This window comes from Madurella fahalii (genome assembly GCF_045866475.1).
Source record: "Madurella fahalii IFM 68171 DNA, scaffold_2, whole genome shotgun sequence".
NCBI lineage: Eukaryota > Fungi > Ascomycota > Sordariomycetes > Sordariales > Madurella > Madurella fahalii.
In genome coordinates this window covers 3139012-3158917 of record NW_027263972.1, presented here as the reverse complement: position 1 = coordinate 3158917, position 19906 = coordinate 3139012, and the positions used below count along the sequence as shown (strand labels likewise).

The 19906-nt window shown below is 52.5% G+C and overlaps 7 protein-coding genes across 7 annotated transcripts; 2 read left to right on the top strand and 5 right to left on the bottom strand.

Annotated features, from left to right (window-relative positions):
* Positions 1-185: 185 nt before the first annotated feature.
* Positions 186-1107, bottom strand: MFIFM68171_03684 (uncharacterized protein; the record flags this gene model as incomplete). The annotated part of the gene is made up of 5 exons (XM_071059105.1): positions 186-362; positions 424-477; positions 534-632; positions 686-840; positions 912-1107. The coding sequence occupies 5 exons, from the start codon at positions 1105-1107 to the stop codon at positions 186-188; spliced, it is 681 nt and encodes a 226-aa protein (XP_070915206.1).
* Positions 1108-3841: 2734 nt separating this feature from the next.
* MFIFM68171_03683 (uncharacterized protein) lies at positions 3842-5107 on the bottom strand (the record flags this gene model as incomplete). The annotated part of the gene is made up of 5 exons (XM_071059104.1): positions 3842-3996; positions 4086-4395; positions 4454-4732; positions 4808-4887; positions 4951-5107. 5 exons carry the CDS (start codon positions 5105-5107, stop codon positions 3842-3844), a joined length of 981 nt encoding a protein of 326 aa, XP_070915205.1.
* Positions 5108-5381: 274 nt separating this feature from the next.
* MFIFM68171_03682 (uncharacterized protein) lies at positions 5382-6271 on the bottom strand (the record flags this gene model as incomplete). Its single annotated transcript, XM_071059103.1, has 4 exons — positions 5382-5633; positions 5693-5712; positions 5782-5821; positions 5906-6271. The coding sequence occupies 4 exons, from the start codon at positions 6269-6271 to the stop codon at positions 5382-5384; spliced, it is 678 nt and encodes a 225-aa protein (XP_070915204.1).
* Positions 6272-6951: 680 nt separating this feature from the next.
* Positions 6952-7752, top strand: MFIFM68171_03681 (uncharacterized protein; the record flags this gene model as incomplete). The annotated part of the gene is made up of 2 exons (XM_071059102.1): positions 6952-7399; positions 7469-7752. 2 exons carry the CDS (start codon positions 6952-6954, stop codon positions 7750-7752), a joined length of 732 nt encoding a protein of 243 aa, XP_070915203.1.
* Positions 7753-9399: 1647 nt separating this feature from the next.
* On the top strand, positions 9400-13054 carry MFIFM68171_03680 (uncharacterized protein; the record flags this gene model as incomplete). Its single annotated transcript, XM_071059101.1, has 4 exons — positions 9400-9428; positions 9517-9988; positions 10064-10289; positions 10344-13054. The coding sequence occupies 4 exons, from the start codon at positions 9400-9402 to the stop codon at positions 13052-13054; spliced, it is 3438 nt and encodes a 1145-aa protein (XP_070915202.1).
* Positions 13055-13276: 222 nt separating this feature from the next.
* MFIFM68171_03679 (uncharacterized protein) lies at positions 13277-14008 on the bottom strand (the record flags this gene model as incomplete). Its single annotated transcript, XM_071059100.1, has 2 exons — positions 13277-13729; positions 13805-14008. The coding sequence occupies 2 exons, from the start codon at positions 14006-14008 to the stop codon at positions 13277-13279; spliced, it is 657 nt and encodes a 218-aa protein (XP_070915201.1).
* A 791-nt stretch (positions 14009-14799) lies between these two features.
* On the bottom strand, positions 14800-16511 carry MFIFM68171_03678 (uncharacterized protein; the record flags this gene model as incomplete). Its single annotated transcript, XM_071059099.1, has 2 exons — positions 14800-15947; positions 16004-16511. The coding sequence occupies 2 exons, from the start codon at positions 16509-16511 to the stop codon at positions 14800-14802; spliced, it is 1656 nt and encodes a 551-aa protein (XP_070915200.1).
* Between the last annotated feature and the right edge of the window lie 3395 nt (positions 16512-19906).

The following is a 19906-nucleotide window of genomic DNA, read 5'->3' as shown; positions in this document are numbered from 1 at the left end:
CTACGTCCATTGGCATTAGTAAATTGAATCAACATCGTTGAAGCTACCTTGGTCCTCAAAACATGAGTATTGGAATAAAGCATAGAATAAATGCTGCTCTGAGTCACACGATTCGCTTCGGATTCTTTCCGCCGCACAACAGTTCGTTCCACCCCTGAGCGGTGCAGATATCTATTGGCCACCTCTCAGCAGGCGCCGTCCTTGTCGCCAGGGCCGCTGTAGTTCTGGCATGGAGTCTTGGCGTCAGTGCAGACATTGACTAGGGTGGCCCTGTCGCCGTTGGCCTTGGTGATGCCGACAACCTCGCCTCCATCGCGGGCGGTGACTCCCTCGACGTAGACCTCGCGGGCGCATTTCTGGCACTGGAATCCTATCAGTACGCTTGCAGACAAAGGTATGAGTAGCCTTCGAGCCCCAGCTTACAGTTCCGCATGAGCGGTAGACTTTGCCGTAGTCTTCGGCATAGAAGTTGATGATCTAGTGATGGTTGTCAGACTCAGCGAGTAGGATGGACGGCGCTAAGTATCACAAACGTTGACACGGCCGCAGCCGTTGTGCTGGATGATCTTGTCTGAGGCGTGGTAAGCACCGCCACCAATGATGTTGGTCACGTCTCCCGGCCTGTCATCTTTCTAGAATCCAGTCAGATCGTGCAAACCCTTTGCCGCTGCACCATTCCACTTACGATGGAGATGGCGTCCTCGCAGACATCCTCGAACCAGAGGAACTCGAGGTTGCAACCTCCTCCTTTACAATAAACCCCTTCTCCGGCGGTTCTCCCGATGATAACGTTGCGGAGAGTGCCGCCCCGCTCGACAACAAAAGCGGTGTCGCTTTCCCCTGAGTAAAGCTTTAGTACCAGGGGCCACACTTGTAGGAAGCAGCAGGTAAAAAAAGATGTAAAGTCATACCTCCCTCGTTCTGTCCGCTGCAGGTGCTGGGGTTCCTGTCAAACTTGCGCCAGCCGCCGTCGTAGACCTGACCAGCCTTCACGTAGATGGGTGCAGAGAGGGCAACATTCTCAGTCGGCTTGGGAACGCCGCCGGTGTACCCCAGGCAGGCAAACGCCGTAGGCGCAGCAGCAAGAAGGGCAAGAGTGACGAGCATCATAAGAGACTAAGGTAATGTGTGTCATCTACCAGGATGAGTGACTAGCCAAGGTCATGACGTCGCTCATGAGCTACAGATGCAGGCATAGAGGATTGTGCTTTTATAGACAGGACTCCATCGTAGGTGCTTCAGTGCCAGGCATGTTGGATGCTTCGCCTAAGTGGTGGATTCTGTACTGCGTAAGGTGAGATGCGAATATTGGCACTCGGCCATGCTGCCTGTTTTGAGTCACGAGAAGATTAAGACGGAGCATCGCTTCGATTCGCTCCAATACATCCCGAGGCATCGCGATCGGATATTCCTGAGTTGTGTTTCGATGTTCTTGGCTTCTGTGGGCCCGGAGCCCTAGTCTGCAACTGGGTGGTACCTTGCGTGTGTGGTTTGTAACCCCGTAGCAGGTGTTGACCACGCCGATCCTTACCTAGGCTTGTCCTGTTGTTTGCAACCCACCGGAGTTTCTCCGCATTTCACACTCTGGTATGAGTTTTCCCGTCCACTGCCGGGGTTCGAAAGGGGGACTGTGGGGTCCCACCACAAGTGGGTAATGACTCCGACCCTCCGAGACCTCAACCTACCAAGTACAGGAACCAAGCCTCCGCTCCTGAAGCAAAGGGCACAAGCGGCCAACCCATGACGAGCCTCTAGAAGGGCGTATCTAGCATCCCAGATGGGGAGGTTGCGAACTCTGAGGTGTATGTTTGATTCATGGGCAAACCGCTTCAGCGCTGAGTGTCTATGCATGCTTTTCGAGAGAAAATTCGGGGTGCTATAACGGCCTAGCCCCTGATATATGGCTTGTAATCCCTCCCTTGCGTACTAGTGTTTCAACATCCCATCGCTTCATCCGGGAGCACAGTTCCAAACACCCTTATGTGCAACATGATTAAACATCCCTTTAATATTCCCTGCTTCGGACAAAGAAGAAAAAACTTACGCATACAAGGGAGAATCTGAGCGTAGCCATGATAGCCATCGATGAAGTGGAAGAAGATGAGACCAGGGTATATGAATTCCAAAGGACGAGGAGAGAACATCTAAGTACCGAGGTTGGAGTACGGAGGTCTATTGATACGCGGATGTGATGGGGTATTACGTAATTACATCTGATCGGGGGTAGAGCGGCATAAGAGGACGTGTCCGGACTGTGATTGATGGAGCGTAGTACTAGATAAAGGCCGCTGCTCCGTTGTCCCCGTTTGTGTAATGTCCATCGTGGTTAAGTGTTGCCTTCCTCTCAGCATCCTTTCACGTGCATCTTTACATTCTAGTCATTGAGGCCTCCGTAAGCTTGGCGACTCATTATGGCTAACGGTGATACTAGGTTCTCTTGGCCGCTTTCCCACTGCCGATAGAGCGATGGCGAAGAAGCTAATTAGCAACTAGCATTGGATTTGCTTCTAACCTAACCTACCATAACTTCAAACTCTACCCTAGCAGTGCAGCGTTTCTAACTTAGTACAGAAAACCGACCCGTATATCCTAACTTACCTTAGGTAGATTGGAAGGTGTGAGGGGATTGCAGCTTACGACACCTCTCTCTAAAGCTAAGTTGAGACAACTGCTTGCTATTGCACCTATACTTGCTTGTTACTCGATCATGATTTCTCTAGGATACCCGGCTCTGTAGCTAGCACTATACCTAGGTTGGGAACTACTTAACCTATAAGTGCAGGAGGTAATAGCAAGAATAAGACTCAGCTTGCGAGTGCAGTAGTAATAGACAGAGCAATAGAAGTAGAGGCTCAGGGTTCAATTCTTAGCAACAAGGTGATTTTTGCAAAGTGAGCTCAATTGATCGCGTGTGTACGTATGTTGCGTGGAAAAATGGAAGATCTGAAGTGGATTGAATTGTTCTATGGAATAGCTATATTAGAGTGTACGAGAGCCCCGTGATATAATAGGGAGTGGGTTAGTGCCCGAGGAAGGTTCTAGAATCTCGAGGTTATGACGACTCCTGGGATCTTGGCCGTCTGGCTCACTAGAGCTCGTACTATATAACAGTGTATACTATGTATCTATATCTAACTGTCTAAGACCTAGGATCGAAGACGAGGAAGAACCTCTCTCCTACTTATTTCCCTGCGTTAGATATCTGGGATCCAAGTACATAGATCATAGTGATCCGGATCATCTTATACGAGGTAAGTTCTCACAATCCCAAAGCCTCACTTTCTAGAATGAAAACTGTCGAGCGGATTAACCTAGTAACACCGTTGTCGAGGGAAAAAAAAAAAAAAAAAAAAAAGACACAGCGACGACCTTTGGAGGAACGATTCAGGGGGTTGTCAGAGTTCGGCACAACGCCGAGCGGTGGTGTGTAAGCCAAACCATTGAGGATCTTCTCTTGTACGGGAGGCGGCTGGTGTGGGAAATTCTACATGATACTAACCGTAGTAACTAGGGTGGGCACCTTAGCCGAGTAACAATGGCGTCGCTTGTGAAGAGACAACTCTACGTAGTTAAGGAACTTGAGTTTACATCTGCGTAACTCTAATTTAACACCCGAGGTATACAGGCTCGCTAGTCTGACTAGCAGCAAGCAGCATCATCCCTATAAGGGCTTCGCTAACTTGGCTAATGTTGGCGTAGTAATCCTCACATCCAGAGCAAAAAGGGCAGTCAGACCCTCGTTGCTACTAGCACCGAACTCCGGGGTAGGGCCAAACATACAGCTGTCATCGCAGGCAAGACTGCTATAGTAACGGCTTATAGCATGATCGTTGCTAGCTCTCTAAGTGGGGTATAGACTAGCGGCGGGGTACGCGTCGTACTCAACAGTGGCGACCTTGAGTATGGCAGTGATCACAGTGATAGTGCTGTCCCACTCCGTCCTGAGATCCTCGAAGTTGACGTACTCCTTCTCTTGTAGACGCTGTCGGGCGGGGTCTTGCGGACGGCGTGCGCTTGCCGTCATACTCGAGGTTAACGGCCTTTGTCTCGGGTTCGGAGGCCGGGCCGGTGCTAGAAGACCTCACCGCCGGGTTTGCCCGAGGCCTTGGGGTCGTCGCCCATAACGGCTGCGAGTCTCCGCTTCAGGCGATGTCGGAATGCGTAAAGCGAGACAATCAATATCAGCACAATCGAGACAGTGCCGCAGACCTCCCAGAAGTAGGCCTCCGTCAGCTTTGTCTCTGCCACACTGTCGAGATTCATCCCGAAATAGGACGTGAAGAACGATAGGGGAAGGAAGACGATGGTGATGGCCGTGAAGACAAATATGGCCTTGTTCTGCGTGTCCGCCACAATGGCAAGTTCGTTCTGCTCGATAGATCGCAGCTGGAAAAGCTAAAATAAAAAGATGTTAGCGGTATGGCAAATAAATTATCACCGGGACCGGCCATACCGTGTTCAAGGACTCTCTCAGGTCGGCAATGAGCTGACCGCACTGGGTGCTAGACTGGCTCATGATGTATTCGGCGAAGGCGATCCTGGACGCTAAGGTCTCTACTTGTCTCCCCTCCGACTCCCTTGGATCCTGCGACTCCTCTACAAGGTCCTCACAGTCTTGGCGAAGGCGGTTGAGAAAGTCGAGCTTCTTGGAGAAAATCTCTTGGAGGACCGTCAACTCGTCCAGACAAACAAGATAGGCGCGGACCAGATTAATCGTTTCGTTGCGCTGCCACTGATCGTATCATCATTCTTTCTATCACGTCGTTAACTTCTGCATAACTTAATTGACGGATCCACCATGACGCACCAACTCATGAACGATAGAATCGTAGGCATCCATCAGGGACGGGACACTATAACCTTGTCGGATGTTATACGGCGTAGTCCCTACCTCGGTAATCAGGTATACGAGAAACCACTCCACAGTCTTACTCGGCCACCCCTACGTACCCGACTCGGAGAATTCGCGGTATATCTGGGCGGTCGCCGAGGCAAAGTTGTCGTTTGATAGATTGTCTCTCAGCAACTGAAGATAGTAAGGCATGTTTGTGTTCAGGTAGTCCACGCCGGCGGCCGGAGACATGGTCAGGAGGAAGCCTGCTTTCATATTAGCTTTTGCATCTCCGGCACACGAGCTCTAAGTATACCGCATTGGGAAGATGGGACATACCGTCATTTCGATAGAAACAGCGAAATTGATTCCGGGCTATATACGCGTCTTTGAAGAAGCTGTGTCTGGCGAGGGACTGGGCCGACTTCTGAAGCTATGTAGTTCGGACGCCCTCGGAAGGGCCATTCATGTTGAGATAGCTACCCTCGGCTATCTGCCAGGGCAGGTCTGCCTTGGCGAGTCGCCAAAAGTCGAGGCTCTGACCCACGTACTATGCCCTCCACACGAGGTCCTTCTTCAGGTTCTCGTTGTTGTCCCTGGCAAATATGTTTCGTTCCAGGGTGTCGGTAATACTCTTCTCGTCCTGCAGCATGCGGAGGAGGTCCCGTAAGCACTGTAAAGATTTGGCGTTTCGGAGGTCGAATGTCTCAATCTCCAGGTAGGGCCACCAGGCGCGCCCAGCGCAGGTAAAAGGTTTGCCCATGACCTTCGAGCCAGGATGAAAGAAGAGGGCCTCTACCGACTGTCTCAACCCCCTCTTCGTTAGCATTGCCCGGATTCTAAGTTGAGCTTCCCACTGACCGAATGCAAGAGGCCGACGCCTAGCGGAGCGTGACTATGAATATCTTAGCGTGCCTTCACGTGTCGAAAGGATGCATTTTCGTGCTTACATCCATCGAACTTGGCACCATGATGGTTTAGACCGAAATTCTGTCCTCAAGATTAGTCCGTTGGGGTCAATTCGTTAAATTACGAAAGACAACAGCCACCTCGTTCAAGATCTCCTAGCCGCACCTCTCGGCGCTCCGCCCGGCCGTCTCCAAAGTCGCACACGATAACTCGCAGTTCCGCTCGTGGAGGGAAGAAGTGACTGATTGATCGGTAAATCTGGTGTTCTGGCGGCATTCCGACCCCCGTGCGACGCAGGAACACACGCCTCAGAATCCTCCCGACCTTGCTGCTGCCGCGGTACTTGACCCACTGGCGAAGCTGGTTGACCATCTCTTCGTGCTCCTTGAGCCGCTCGCGCTGCTCCTGGAGTTGAGCATCGGGTATGTCTGGCGGCGGGTCTCTTGCGTAGTCGCTGAGAATCCTCGTCGTGCTGACCGGGATGTAAGGGTGTGACTTGACCGAGAGCTCAAACGTCTTGATCTTCATCATGTTGATCAGGGCGTCGAACGAGTCGACACTTCTCCAGGAAGCTGATGATGCAATACCAGGTGCGGGAGAGGGTTGCCTCAGAACGAGAGGGATTGAGTTCGGGCCAAATAAATACTTGGACGCTTGAGAAATAGCACAATCCTAGAGCCCTACAGAGCCAAATATAGCCGACGATACTTTGTGGCGGCTAACATCTCTCAGCGATGGCCTCCAAAATCAAGCCCACTGGGGCCTAGTTGCTGGCCGGCGAATAAGGTGGGGATCAACTACGCAGTTGGGAAGCCCATCACCAATCTCGCGGGAGTCAAGGACGCTCATTGGTGGCCTGGTCGCACGCACTTGCACATGATAAAAAAAGCAAAAAGAAAAAGACAAAAAGAATGACGTGTATTATGAAATTCGTAAATACAATACCAAAAAGGATCCGCCTTGCATCTTGATGTTGAGTAGAGACAGTTTCAGTTGAATATTCCTCTATATTAACATTCGGTCAAGTCAAAGTTATAATTCTACAAGCTACTCCTATCGAGCCAATCCCGCCGAACACCAGGCTACGTTTGAGAATGGCTAGTACTGTATGTATTAGCTAATATCCGCTTTCCCCGTACTTTATGGTTGGGCATAAACCGCTCGTGACAACCTATGTCAGTGTTGCTAACTCGCAGACGTTAGCTTCAGTCATGAGGCTATTTACATGCGCAGCCAACCTAACATTATTCGCATACCCCCTCTGCAGGATACCGCCAATCGTTCGGCATGTTGAGCCCGCAGATGTTTCTCGATGCGTGGCGCTCCGAGCCGACATCCTCGGAAGCCTCGTCATCGGGAGACCTCCTCCGTATCCCGGCTACACCGAGGATCAAGAGGCTTCCGTGCGGCGCGACCTGGAAACCAAGCCGTACGTGCATCACCTCAAGTTCGTGCAGCCTGATGACAGCGACGACGGCGAGGTCATTATCGCCTACGCAAAGTGGGAGATCTACCCGCACGGGCGCCCAGACCTCGACAAATTAAAGCAGCCGATGGACGAAGCGGACAGGCGCGTAGATGAGTATGGTGCTCTGCGCGAAGCCGTACACGAGTATTTTTGCCAGCGTAATGGGGAGATGGGCAAGAGGCCTCACATATGTGAGTTCTGCGACTACTACTCTGCGGGTTTAGGAAAGAGAAAGAGCTAACCGTGGGGGTGGGGTCAAGTACTGGCGTTGTTGGTGACCTCGCGCCAGCATCGACGACAGGGCGCCGGCAGCCTTCTAACCCAGTGGGGCGTCGATATGTCGGAGAAATTGGGACTGCCCTGCTACGTGCAGGCATCCGAGCAGGGCAGGCGGCTATATCGCCATCATGGGTTTCAAGACGTGGATACAGTCGAGTTTGACCTCACGAGGTTTGGACTGCAAGGGGTCGAGGTGATGACTGAGATGATACGGTATCCAAGCACAGCACCCGAAAAGACTCGAAGAGACCTTCTGGGGGCATGAAAATAATAGACAAGTAGTCGAGCGTAGGAGAATAGCACGGGTTGTAGTCCCTACTTGTTAAGCTGCAACTAGTTCCTTGCGACCTAGGTCTATGTATCTCGTAGCTTCTACTCAACCGTCAGTTCGACACAAATTTCTAAGAGCTGGCAGAATACAGCTATTTGCTGATCTGAAATTCAACTGCACAAGTTCAGGCTGAGAAGAGGCACAAATAGCAACGTTCTATAAGCCGAATTCTACTCCATGCAGAAAAACCCGAGAGCCAATAGCTACAACCAGTGACCGAAAAATGAACGATTAGTGGCATGTAGAGCTCTGACGGATGTAGCAGAGGCTGGCCATCATGCGATTGGATTGGCGAACGGCTGCTCAGCGGAAGTGGTGGCTCCGATGTCCTCGATTACACACCGCAAGAAGCGTCTCTCAAAGCACAATACTAAGTTGGGAAAACTGTCTCTATTAATCTAGGCCCTCTGATCAGGGGCAGCATTTGCTAGGAAACGCCTCGGAGGCTGGATCTGAGAGAAGACGCATTTTTCTTTTAGACATTAAGTAAGGCTGTCCAGGCTATTATTCGAGTGAACCAGCCCCAAGGGTGATGATCAAATCGGCCTTGAGATCCCGGAAGTCTGTTGCTACCTCGAGGGCATCCGGCCATGGACATGCTGGCGGATGCCATATCGAACGTCAACAACTTTGTCGCCCAAGGCCTGGCGGAGAGCCTCGAAATTGGCTAGGTTGGAAGCGGAGGGCCGTCGACGCGGTCAGACGGAATTCCGAGAGGCGTACGCATTAGTAATAGTAAGACAGAAGGCGCGATAGTCGATTGGCGGGTGGCAGGCTGGTCACGGGGTGGGGTCGGAGTCAGCGATTCTCTCACGACACAACGGCAGATTATCGGACATATTAGGCCGTCGGTGGTGCCGATGAGGGTAGGGTTGTGGATTCGAGGAAACGTGATTAGTTCCGGAATTATCGTTGTGCTGCCGGCTCTGGGTTTGTCTATAGCTACGCGAGTGCAACCTATAATGCCCTTTTATTTGCTGTCTCGGTGTTGCGAGTTGAAGTTCAGTGAGAGAGGGAGTACACTACACTGCCGGCGCAATATAGCAGCAGCCGGCGATACGGCATCCTCCTGCTGAAGAAGGCAAGACAAAGCGTTTGCGTACCCCGCGACATGCCTCACAAACGAACCAATCACCTCAACCGCTCCAACCGGCATGCGTCGACGCCCTGCAGCTGAGCACCAAGGTCTCTTGGTTACAGGGTTCATAGGTGGCGGGTTTGGGCGTTTCAGGCGCGGCACGTCCAGACCGCCACAACAATATGCGAATAACCCCCTAGAGGAGTCGCATTCTCTGTCATCATCATCTCTTTGAGTCAGTGAACCACAGGCTTTATAATGCCGTTTTTTCGCCGTAGCAATGCCCGAGATGAGGCGTCATTGAAGGTACCACCTCGGTCAGGCAGCTTTCATCTTTCCAAGCACAAGCTGACCTTGTCTCTAGCCCACACGGCGAAGCAAACACTTTCTAGGGCTCTTCTCGCGGTCAAGGTCTCCTTCGCCCTCCCCAAGCCGAGCGCAAGCCGAAAATGCGGGGGCGTTCGCGGCGAATCAGTCAGTGTCTCCGACGGTGTCGGAGACCAATGCCCCACCCAACATTCCGGCGGAGCCAGTACGTAGTCCTTTAGGTGGTGGTTCGCGCAGTTGTTATCCTAGGTAGACTGACCACAGCGAGAGAAGACGACCGCGGGACAGGTCAGGTCTGAGAACACGCCGCAAGTTACAGTGGCGGACACCGAAACTCTTGATTTTGGGGACGAGGCCGTCGAGTTCCCAGAGTCTGCGTACCAGAGAGCCCTATCCTCATTTAGCCAGGATGAGCGAGAAAAGATCACGAAGCAGGACACTATCAAGAGCCTCTTCCAGCAACTGAACGAGGCAGATCACGGCCACCAGGATCAGTCGCTGCTTCGGAAGGGGCTCAAGGCCGTGAAGCCCTATCTCGAGCGACTGAACGCCACGATCGATTTCATCAGCCCCTTCGCCAGCATGGAGCCTGCCGCGGGGACTGCACTCGGGCTCGTTAAAGGTTCCGCGTCGATTGCCATTGCCATATGCGGACGCTTCGATGATATGACCAAAGATATCGCAGCATTCCTCGAGCGTATCCCAGCCATCGACCGCTGCTCTGACGTTGTCAAGGGCGGTGGACCGCTGCGAGAAATATACCATGCACGTGCCCTTAACTACTACTACTACTATTGCTACGTTTCTCCACCTGGGCTCCACTAACCGCTTTATACCTAGGCATTGGTTAATGTGTACAAGGACCTACTGCAGTTTTATCTTAAAACCGTGGTCTTGTTCGAAGGATCGCACTTTGCCCTAGCAGTTGCACTAGATATTCTGAAGCCTGAAGTCGCCGATATTGTGTCTTCTTTCAAAGCTGATGCGGACCTGCTCTCCAAGTTGCTCGAAGCCGAAAGCTTCGCCTCGATTCAGGAGATTAAAGACGAGCAGATAGAGACTCTAAGTATGCACCCCCATGATACATTAACAAACCGGCTTGACGTTAACGGAAGGTTAGTCCGCGATACTCTCGAACGTGATGGAAAATATGAATGGTCCTACCACAATGAACTTCAACGGCGAACCGACGATGCTTGCAGCTGGGTCACATCCAACGACTCGTTTTCCTATTGGCTGTTGAACTCGCGCGATTCCAACCTCCTGGCTCTGTTCGGCGACATGGGCAGTGGGAAGACAATGACCACGGCCTTCGTCGCCGACGCCCTGGCTCAGCGGGACCGCCCTTTGGCTGCGTATTATTGCAAAGATGAGCACGAGTCAGCCAAGCTCGGAAACATCTACCGCAGCATCTTACGACAGTTTATCCGCCGAAAGCCCGACCTTAAGCTCCGCTTTTGGGATTGGTACAAGAAAACGAGCCAACTGGTTACCGGCAACCCAACGCAGTCAGACGACAAGCTCCGCGAATTGCTATACGATATAATCTCTTCCTCCAAGGAGCCGGTGTTCATCGTCCTGGACGCGCTTGATGAATGCAAGCCCCACCCTCGAAAGCAGCTCTTCTCTCTGTTCCAAGACCTTTTCAACAGCAACGCTCGGCTCAAAGTCTTCATCTCTTCAAGATATGATGATGACATCGAAGCCGATCTGCCGTCGGGCGTCACCAGGATAGAACTCCGATCGTCCAAAGACAGAGACCACGCCATTGCCACCTATCTCGTAGCTGAGGTCAACCTGCCTTCCGCGTTTCACGCCAAGGCGGTGGAAGAGCTTGCTGCAAGGTCTCATGGTTCGGCCATCTGGCTGCGAATTGCTGTAGAGTACATTGCAAGCTCTCATGTCAAAAACGAAAAGGGCCTGCAGATGGCCCTGGACAAACTTCCTTCATCAAAAGGCCTTGCCGAGCTGTACGGAAAGCTCTTCGGCAAAATCTGCGAGGGGATTCCCGACAACGAGGCCTTGTTGCAGCATGCGCTCGAAATCCTTGCCGTCGCCCGACGCCCTCTGACGCTTGAGGAGCTCGCGTATGCTGTCTTCACTGTGAACCCTATTGGTGAGGACGCTCTGACGCTGGGCGAGCTGGGCGAGCTTGCCGATAGTGTGGACCTGCTAGACCTCCTTCGTCCCTTTATCAGCGCTTCCGGCGGGGGGACCGGGAAGAACCCGCAACTGCGCCTCGTCCATCAATCTCTCAAGGAGCTTGTACTTACAACTCCACCGTCGGAGTGGTGCTCGGGTGGTATAGCTAAACGAAAGAATAAGGGACGTGGGGCCGAGTTGGACGCGAATCTCCTTGACCGGTGCATCAGATACCTCCTCTTTGATGAATGCGGCGAGGGAAGCCTGTTCCCTAATCCCGAAGAAAGCGATGTGACAGAGTTTTTTGCGATCATGGGCGCATTCGCTGAGGAGGAGCCCCCAAGCCCAAGTACTCCAATAAACGCCGTTTCAACAAAACCCTCAGACTTTAACCCCTCGGATCTCGGTTTGGGGGGGTTCTACGCGTACGCTGCGGCTTACTGGACAAGTCACTTTTCGGATGTGCTGCCGGAGCGGCGGCCTGATCCTCAGCAACTGATCACCTTGTGTCAGAAGGACTCTCGCCGATTAGAGAACTGGGTAGATCAGTGGCGGCGTCCCAGTTGCTCCTATATCCCCGAGCACAGCTTCGGCGATGCCATGTCGAGGCTCGACCCGCTTACCATCACCGCCATGTTCGGCCCCGCCGAATCTGTCAGCGACCTGTTTCGCCTTAACCTCGACTCTTCAGTCCTCACTAAAGATTCAGCATGGACGGCTGTCAACCATTTGGTTAAGCGACGCGCCATTCCCATCATCAAACGTCTTGTCCTAGATGAGACCCTCCAACCGATCCTTTGCACTTGCAAATTCCTGTACGCAGTGATACCTAAATGGTGGTGGTCAGCTGAGCCTTACCAAGGAGCGTTGTCAGAGTGGGAGGAGATATTCGGGGTCGTAATCAGCCGAGCACGCGAGGACCTCCTAGACGCCGGCAACGACGTTCTCTGCCGTGCAGCAAACAGCGGGTGCCTTGCGCTGGTCAAGAAACTATTCTCTATAGCAGAAGGAGATGCGGAACTACGGCAGGCGATCCTGAGAACGGGTGCAGAAGGCGGCCGGGGAGGACGGTTCTGGGGGCCGCTGCATCTATCCATCGGCGAGGCGGCTTACGGGGGCCACGCCGACGTCGTCCGCTTCCTATGCGAGCAGCCCGGGCTGGAGTCCCACTTGCGATACGTAAACCAGGAAGGCCACACCGTATTCCACCAGGCTGCCAGGTCCTGCAACGAGGAGGTCTTCCGGGCGCTCATCCAACACTGGCCCGAAGGGGTCGATATTAGGAACAAGGGCAACGATACGCCGCTGGTTGTCTTGATCTTCAACAAGGCAAAACATGAGGAAAGCATGATTAAACTGGTCAGGCTTCTCCTACACGAAGGTAAGACTGACGCAACTGGCCGGAGTGACGACCCAGGATACTCACCGCTGTGTACTGCCGTTCGCGGGGGTTATACGATGTTATTGAGGGTTCTCATTGTTGAGGGCGGGGCAGACGTTTGGCAGGCCGTTGGCGTTGACGAGGCGACAGGAAGGCCATCTCTGCTCAAAGGCATGGATACCTTGGAAGACGGAAAGACCCGGGACAGGATGTTGAAAGTGTTGTGCTCTTTGCTTCCGCTAACTGTGTCGGTGGACTGCCTTTGGTGGGGAGATCTTTTTGATGATAATGAGTTGTCTGTCTTATAGGATATATGTCTTCTCCGCAGTCTAGCGTATCTTTTGAGTAGTGGGCGTCTTCCCATGCTGACATATGAAGAGAAATCTATCGCCCCTCTTTTTCGAAGCCGTGGTCCTCCGGTCATAATGCGATGCGCTCCGACCATGCCGAACGTGCGCAAAGCCCATATTCTTGAAGGAGCCTCAAGTTTACAAGCCGTTGTTTGACGGGACATGTGCAATTGGGCCATCTTACTGTGGTCTCCCGGCAAGGACCTTCCGGATTGAGTAGCCGTAGTAGTCAAAAGAACCCCCATCACCGAGAATCTGCATATCGACCTCCCACAATCCATCGGGGTTCAACAAAGGCTTCATGAAGTGCGGCTGTCGAAATGTCACGTATAGGAACCGACCGTCGTCCTTAAGCACCCGGTGGACCTCCCGAAGGTAAGCCCCGGTATTATCCTTCACCTCCTGCGGGGGACTCCACGGGCTCCCATGGATCATGGCGTCTAGTGTTCCCTTGTCGAACGCCAAGTCGACCGAGGCGTCGTCCACCCCCTGCATATCGCGCACGTCCATCAAACGCCATTCAATGCCTTCGATTTCGGCGTGGCGGTCACTCATAAGCGATACAACGGCTGACGAAAAGTCGACGCAGAGCTGGCGCTTGTATCCCCGGGCTGCAAGCTCGACCGGGATGGTCTTGGGGAGAATAAGGCTGGTTAGCGAGGACTGGAACAAGGAGAGGACGGGACGGAGGCCAGAACAAATACATACACTATCGCCGGACCCCAGATGCAAGACAACAGGGTTGTCCTTGGCCGTGAGACCTGGCGAGGCGAAGAAGTTACGCTCGAAGAACGGCTCCAGGTCAGGAAAGGACCGGAACCATTCGTGGGTCGGGGTGGAACCGTCGGATTGCGAATAACGCTCGTTCCAATATGAGGCGTGACTAAGGGCTTGGTCGTTTAACGCTGCCATGACGGCGGCTTCATACTGGGGTGGGTGGAGTACCGTCTAGGCGGGATAACGCGACGCGATCACAATTCGAGACACCAGCAACCCCGCCGCCCGACAGATACCAGACGATCTCTTCGGGCCCTGACAGATTCAATTGGCCTAATCATTCCATAGTGGAGGCATGACGTAAAGGATACTTTTCGGCTCGCCCAAATGTGCAGCAGCCAGAGGTACATGCGTGTTTGCCAAGACGTTAGGTGGGGGATCTCCATGCTCAGTTACGGACCCGCACTGAATATCAATGGCCCTTTGTGCTGCATCAACAGCACCTCAACTTAGCAAAGCAGCAGTTCGTCCTCTATGTCCAATACCGGGTTGGTTTTCGTTGATGCTACTAGCCTACTATTTGACATTGAGATAGAACCACTACACTACCAATTCACCATCACCAGGGCAGAGGCTGGTAACCCGTGCGGCAGAGCAGCAGAACTGCCATTAGTCTGCGGCTTCTTCGTTAGCTGTAGCAGGGCGCTTCCCGTTCCCAGCGCGATACCTACGACCGCATTCCCTTCGCAGAACACAACCCCCACTCAAAGTCACCGACAGCAAGCTATGTATAGAGCCGAAGGTGGGCAGTCCCACTCACATTGATCCTCAGGGTCTTCGAACTCACTCTAGGATGCTAGCTGTCATTCCAACTACTTCACTTAGCGATCGGGTCAATGCTGATTATCGTAAGATATCTTTGTTTACTTTAATATGTCGGGTACATATAAGTAAAAGTCACATATATACACCTGCAAATCATGTCCTCAAGCTCCCGTTGGCGCCGCAGTGACCATAGGCGTCGCCAACGCCCCCATCGTGACGGTGCTGCACGGCGCATCGTACGCTCCAGGGTTGACGTACCCGGGCTCGGATTCGTTGTACATGCCCAGGAGGATCAAGGTGTCGCGCCCTGGCTCCCACCGCGGCCAGCCCATGTCTTGCTGTAGGCCAGACCAGGGATCGTTGGCGAAGGAATACCAGGCCTTCTGCATCAGCTTGGTCAGCGCGCGCTGCTCGGGCGCCGACGGCAGCCCGCTGACCTCTTCCGAGCCCCCGAACAGCATATGCAGGTCCACGCCGTGGTACGCGCCCGAGGTCGGGTACAGGCGCGTGTTGTCCCAATCGCCAAAGTAGCGGTACACCCATGCCGGCACGCCGCGGGACCGCCGCGCCGAGGCCTGGTAGACGGCAGGGCAGGTGAAGGATGACAGGTGGAAAGACTCGACCTGCTCAGCGCTGGGCACAACGCCGTTGGCGAAAGCGGGGATGCGGTAGTAGCCCGCCTCGTTGTCGTTGTTGCCGCCGAGGATGGGGAGCCGTGCGAAGCGGCCTGCCTGAGTGCGGTTGATGTAGTCGCCAAAGACGACGTCATTGTCAACCTGCGGGTAGAAGGCTGGCACCGAGCGCAGCACGCTTGTGCTGGCACTCGGCCTGATGGCGGCGGCGGCGGCTTTGATCTCGGTCCAGCTGGCGGCGCGCATGCAGGCCATGATAGCGGCGTGGTCCGTCGTCTTGTTGCAGCCCACAGCGCCAACGACCGTGTTCCAGTTCTTGTCAGGGACGCCGGGGGCGTTGAGCGGGAAGCTGAAGGCATTGCCCGAGACGAGGATCAGACCGGCGGCAATGGGGTCGTGCTCGTAGGCGTAGGCCCAGTAGTCAACCGAAACACCGCCCGACGACTGACCAGCGAGCACAATGCGCCTAGCGTCGCCGCCGAACTCTGCGATGTTTTCTCGGATCCATTCCACGGCGGCGCGCTGGTCGCGGAGGCCGAGGTTTTGCGTCTCACCGGGCGCACTAGGAAAGCCGAAGATGTTGACGCGGTAGTTGACTGTTACGACGATCAGGTCCTGGGCGTCGGCAAGATGCTTGCCATTGTAAAATGGGCTGTTAGTGTTGCCGATGGTGAAGCCTGGACAGGACTTAGCATTTATTTGCAAGCTCGAGACGAGGCAGGATGGGACTTGCGGCCACCGTAAAAGAAGACGACGACGGGCTTCTTCGCCGCCGCGGCCTTGGCCGTAGCCTTTGACCAGATGTTGAGTGTCAGGCAGTCCTCATCTTGCGGGGTCCCTGCGCCAGAGGCGAAGTACTTGATTATGCGCTGTGACTGTGGAGTGAAGCCGGGATAGTCAACAGGCTTGGAGGGCGTCAGCGGGCAGTCGGAGCCAAAGTTGGCCGCGACATAGGTGCTCTGGCGGTCGATGGGCTGGGGCGGGGCAAACCGCAATTCACTGACAGGTGGCTTCGCATACGGGATACCCAGGTACTCACGCACGCACTTTGTTCCGGGCGCGATGTGTCCTGTCACGAGGCCGTTGGATGTTGCCACGGTGAGGTACTTCTGGCTTGTGTTGCCTTTGCTGCACGCCGGCGCCGTAGCTACATCCGAACCCGATTGGTAAGGGCCCGCTGCAGCGAGACCCGTAGCTGCGAATGCGGCGCAGAACCAACGTACCACATCCGTCGACCGCATGGCATCTGTCTATCCACAGCAGAAAACAGCGACTAGCAGACGGTCCTGTTGTGCAGTGGACAGATAGAATAAGAGAGCGGGTGATGGGGGTTTGCTGGGACGGATCAGAGCCCCGCTCATTATTTCCTGTTCCCCCTGTGCTCTCCCATGTCACGTAAAAATTTCCATAGGGCGGTTGCATCGGCAGCACCCCCGAACCACCTGCGCAGGCTCGCGGGTCTTGTCGTCCTGGGGTCGGCGTTTCAACGCGGCAAAAGACTATTGAAACTGGTACAGTACGGACGCCTTGCCCTCCTTGGCGCATGATAGTCCTCTCTCTACAAGGTTAGCTCAATTCTATTCAAGAATCTCAAGGTAACTAACGGACATCCGCGGTTCAGGTGGGTGTATTGGCTCACCTTAGAAGGCTGAGCAAGGAAGATCGGCGCTATCCTGGCACAGAGTAATTGTAACGTATTTGATAAGCGAGCGGCGAATATAAGCGAGCGGCGAATTTACTACCACTCCACCACAACTATCCTCAATTACACAACCACAACACTAGGAAATAACAATAATTGAACCAGAAATAGATGAATCAGACGATTCTTCAGCCTCCTAACACGTACGTGAATTATAGCCAGGCTTGCCACACAGACCACAGCATCGAACCTTCGTACCAGACCCCCCTGTACTACGACCATTTGGCCGTGTTTCCTGGACTAACTGCTTATCTACAGCCTTCTAGTCCAGTAAATCCTATACCTCTTGTACGGTAAGTGACCCTCCAAGCCGTATACGTGTTTTTTTGGCCCTCTGTCTCTTACTAAGCCCCTTATTAGCTTTGTGTAGTAAAGAGATCTCCATACGCAAAAGAGCTACCTCGTGCATTACAGCATTGTACCTTTGGCTAATTGGTCTACAGTAGCTAGCATAGATATTGGAGAACTGCCTTGATGGTTAGATATCCGGCCTTTAATAAGGTCTGTCTGTGAGGTAGTCTCTCGGAGGTTCTATGGCGTCTGGGATAGCCAAGGTAGTATCGTATCTGGGCTTGAGACTGGTGGAGTTAGAGTTCGGAGCCGTATATCCATCTTGGAAATCACTCTTTCTGGGTCGTACGGTATAAGGCCAGCTCCAGCAAAGCGCCTTGGATATTTTTGTCGGTAAAGGAGGTAAAAAATACCTCTTTAAACGCGCAAAGGACTTCCAACTTGGTGATGTGCGTTGTTACGAGTTGACAGGTTTGAACCTCGGCCCGTTGTGGGCCACCTTGTCATGTGATCTTGGCTCGTTGGGGGTCAACTTTGTCACATAAATAGTGTAGTTCTTCCGCCCTCACTTGCTTTGAGGGACGAGCAAAAACCAGAACCTTACATCGTCTTTTTGCTTCGCAACATGCGTGATATATATACGCATAAGTTCCTCGATTTGTTGGCCGTAAGCCCTCTTCAATGGCCTAAAACAACTAACATCTAATGGTTGGACGAGGTGCAAGGAGTATAGAGGTATACAAAGTATAATAATGCTATGTTTCTGGTAGTAGGTTTCGAATTGGTCGGAGTGGTGGCTTTTGTAGCCGTCGAGGACTAGGAGCCGGTATTTGCCTTTCGTACGAGATGCTATTGTCGGATGCACAGCACCTCTGAACGTTCGGAGTTAAATTTTGGATGCAAATTTAGGATCGGAAATTGAGGATGTCTTGTTTTCTTCTTTGTCTAACGGAGGTGAACTTCCTTCTTATTCCCAACTTCCTGGACCACGGAGACCCGAGTTGACGGGTCTCCGAGAGATCGGATCACACTTATCCGAGTCACACTAATCCGGATCACACTGATCCGGGTTCGTGTTTTGCAGGTCCAGGATCCAGCTTCCTAACCCTTTTGACAGCTATATGAAGATCGAAATGCCGAATCCAATCTAGGCCTTTCTTATTGGTAGTCCAGCTGTTATCGGTTGTACCGATATACCAGGTAGCTGGAAGACCATATTCTCGATACCAGCTCTCCTAATGATATTTCCCTTTTAAAAGGATCAATGGTGGGATAACCTAGCCTTAGACATTTACTCCTTAGATAACTATAGCCTACCCACGATTACCAGGCTAGACCTTTTTGGCTTTGCTAAAGCCATCAGAGGTAGTAACTACTATACTAGTAGTAATTATATCTATTATAAACCTAGTCTCGTTAAAGTTATATATATCCTCGTCAAGGATACCGTATTTAGCTTTAGTGTTATATACAAGTGCAAACTACTTGCGAATAACCTTTGGATCTTCATATTTAGCCCTTTGGTAGTCGTATTTATACGTAAAACGCGTCCAGAGTTCTGGTTGGCATTAGACAAAGTTGTGAGCCCAGCGTTTGCCGACAAGGGGGACGTCGCGTTTGCATAGTAGTCGGTTGGCCATATCTTCCACAAAATAAAGCCGAGGAGGAAATGCACGTATACAGAGCTCACTTATATACTGAACAATCGTACTCTCCTCTAGATCCGTAAGTTTACGTGAGTTAGCTGGTATATCGCGTCGTGAAGGTCAACCAGCGCGTCGATAGCGAAGTGTTGTTTCTGGAACGTTGTAGATATTGGCTGTGGAAAGAACATTGGGTTTTTTGCTGTTTTGGATCGATTTGAGAGCCAAGAGTATCCTGGCTTCTTTTGAGGGGGTAGCCATGGCTTGTTGTGGTAGAATTGAGGATTGAAGGTGGAGAGTTCACGTCGCGGGGAAAATTCGCCGCTCGCTTATATTCGCCGCTCGCTTATCAAATACGTTATGACTGAATGGTCGTTCACGGCTAAAATTTTTCGTATCCCGCCAATACCTAGTCAAAATCACGTATGGGTGGTGGGTAGAGGTATGTGCTTTGATGGAGAACGAGGAAGAGGAGGATGTTAAGAATGAGATAAATTCCATCCCGAGATCAACTCGGGGGGCTAAGAGCGGGAGGAGAGAAGATAAAACGAGGCAGAATGAGTGCCACTTGGAATTGTATCTGGGCAATAGGCTTGGGGTGTTCTCCCGAACTTCAAATGACATTCATATGGATCCAGCCTGTCGGGGCCGGGCCAACGACGCAATCGGGAACCGATGTAGTCCGGGGTGGGATGTGGAAAACCCCGAAAATCCTGCAGCAATGTTCTCTTGGCACTGTTGATGTGCATTGATCTCGATGTGAAGGTAGCTGTCTACATGTGTCTTATGCTTCTGCGCCTTAACCGGTAACAGCTCGGAGCAATGGAGCTCGGTCTATAAGCATCATGCAAGTGGTAACTCACTAACTTGACGCTCAACAATCGGACATTTTAGGCTAAGAAATTGTGCAAGGATACTAATATAGACTACTATCCTAAATGCGAAGACTTTTGCAGGTCCCAGAAGGGTTCTGGAACTGTGTATGTCTACCTAAACCGAC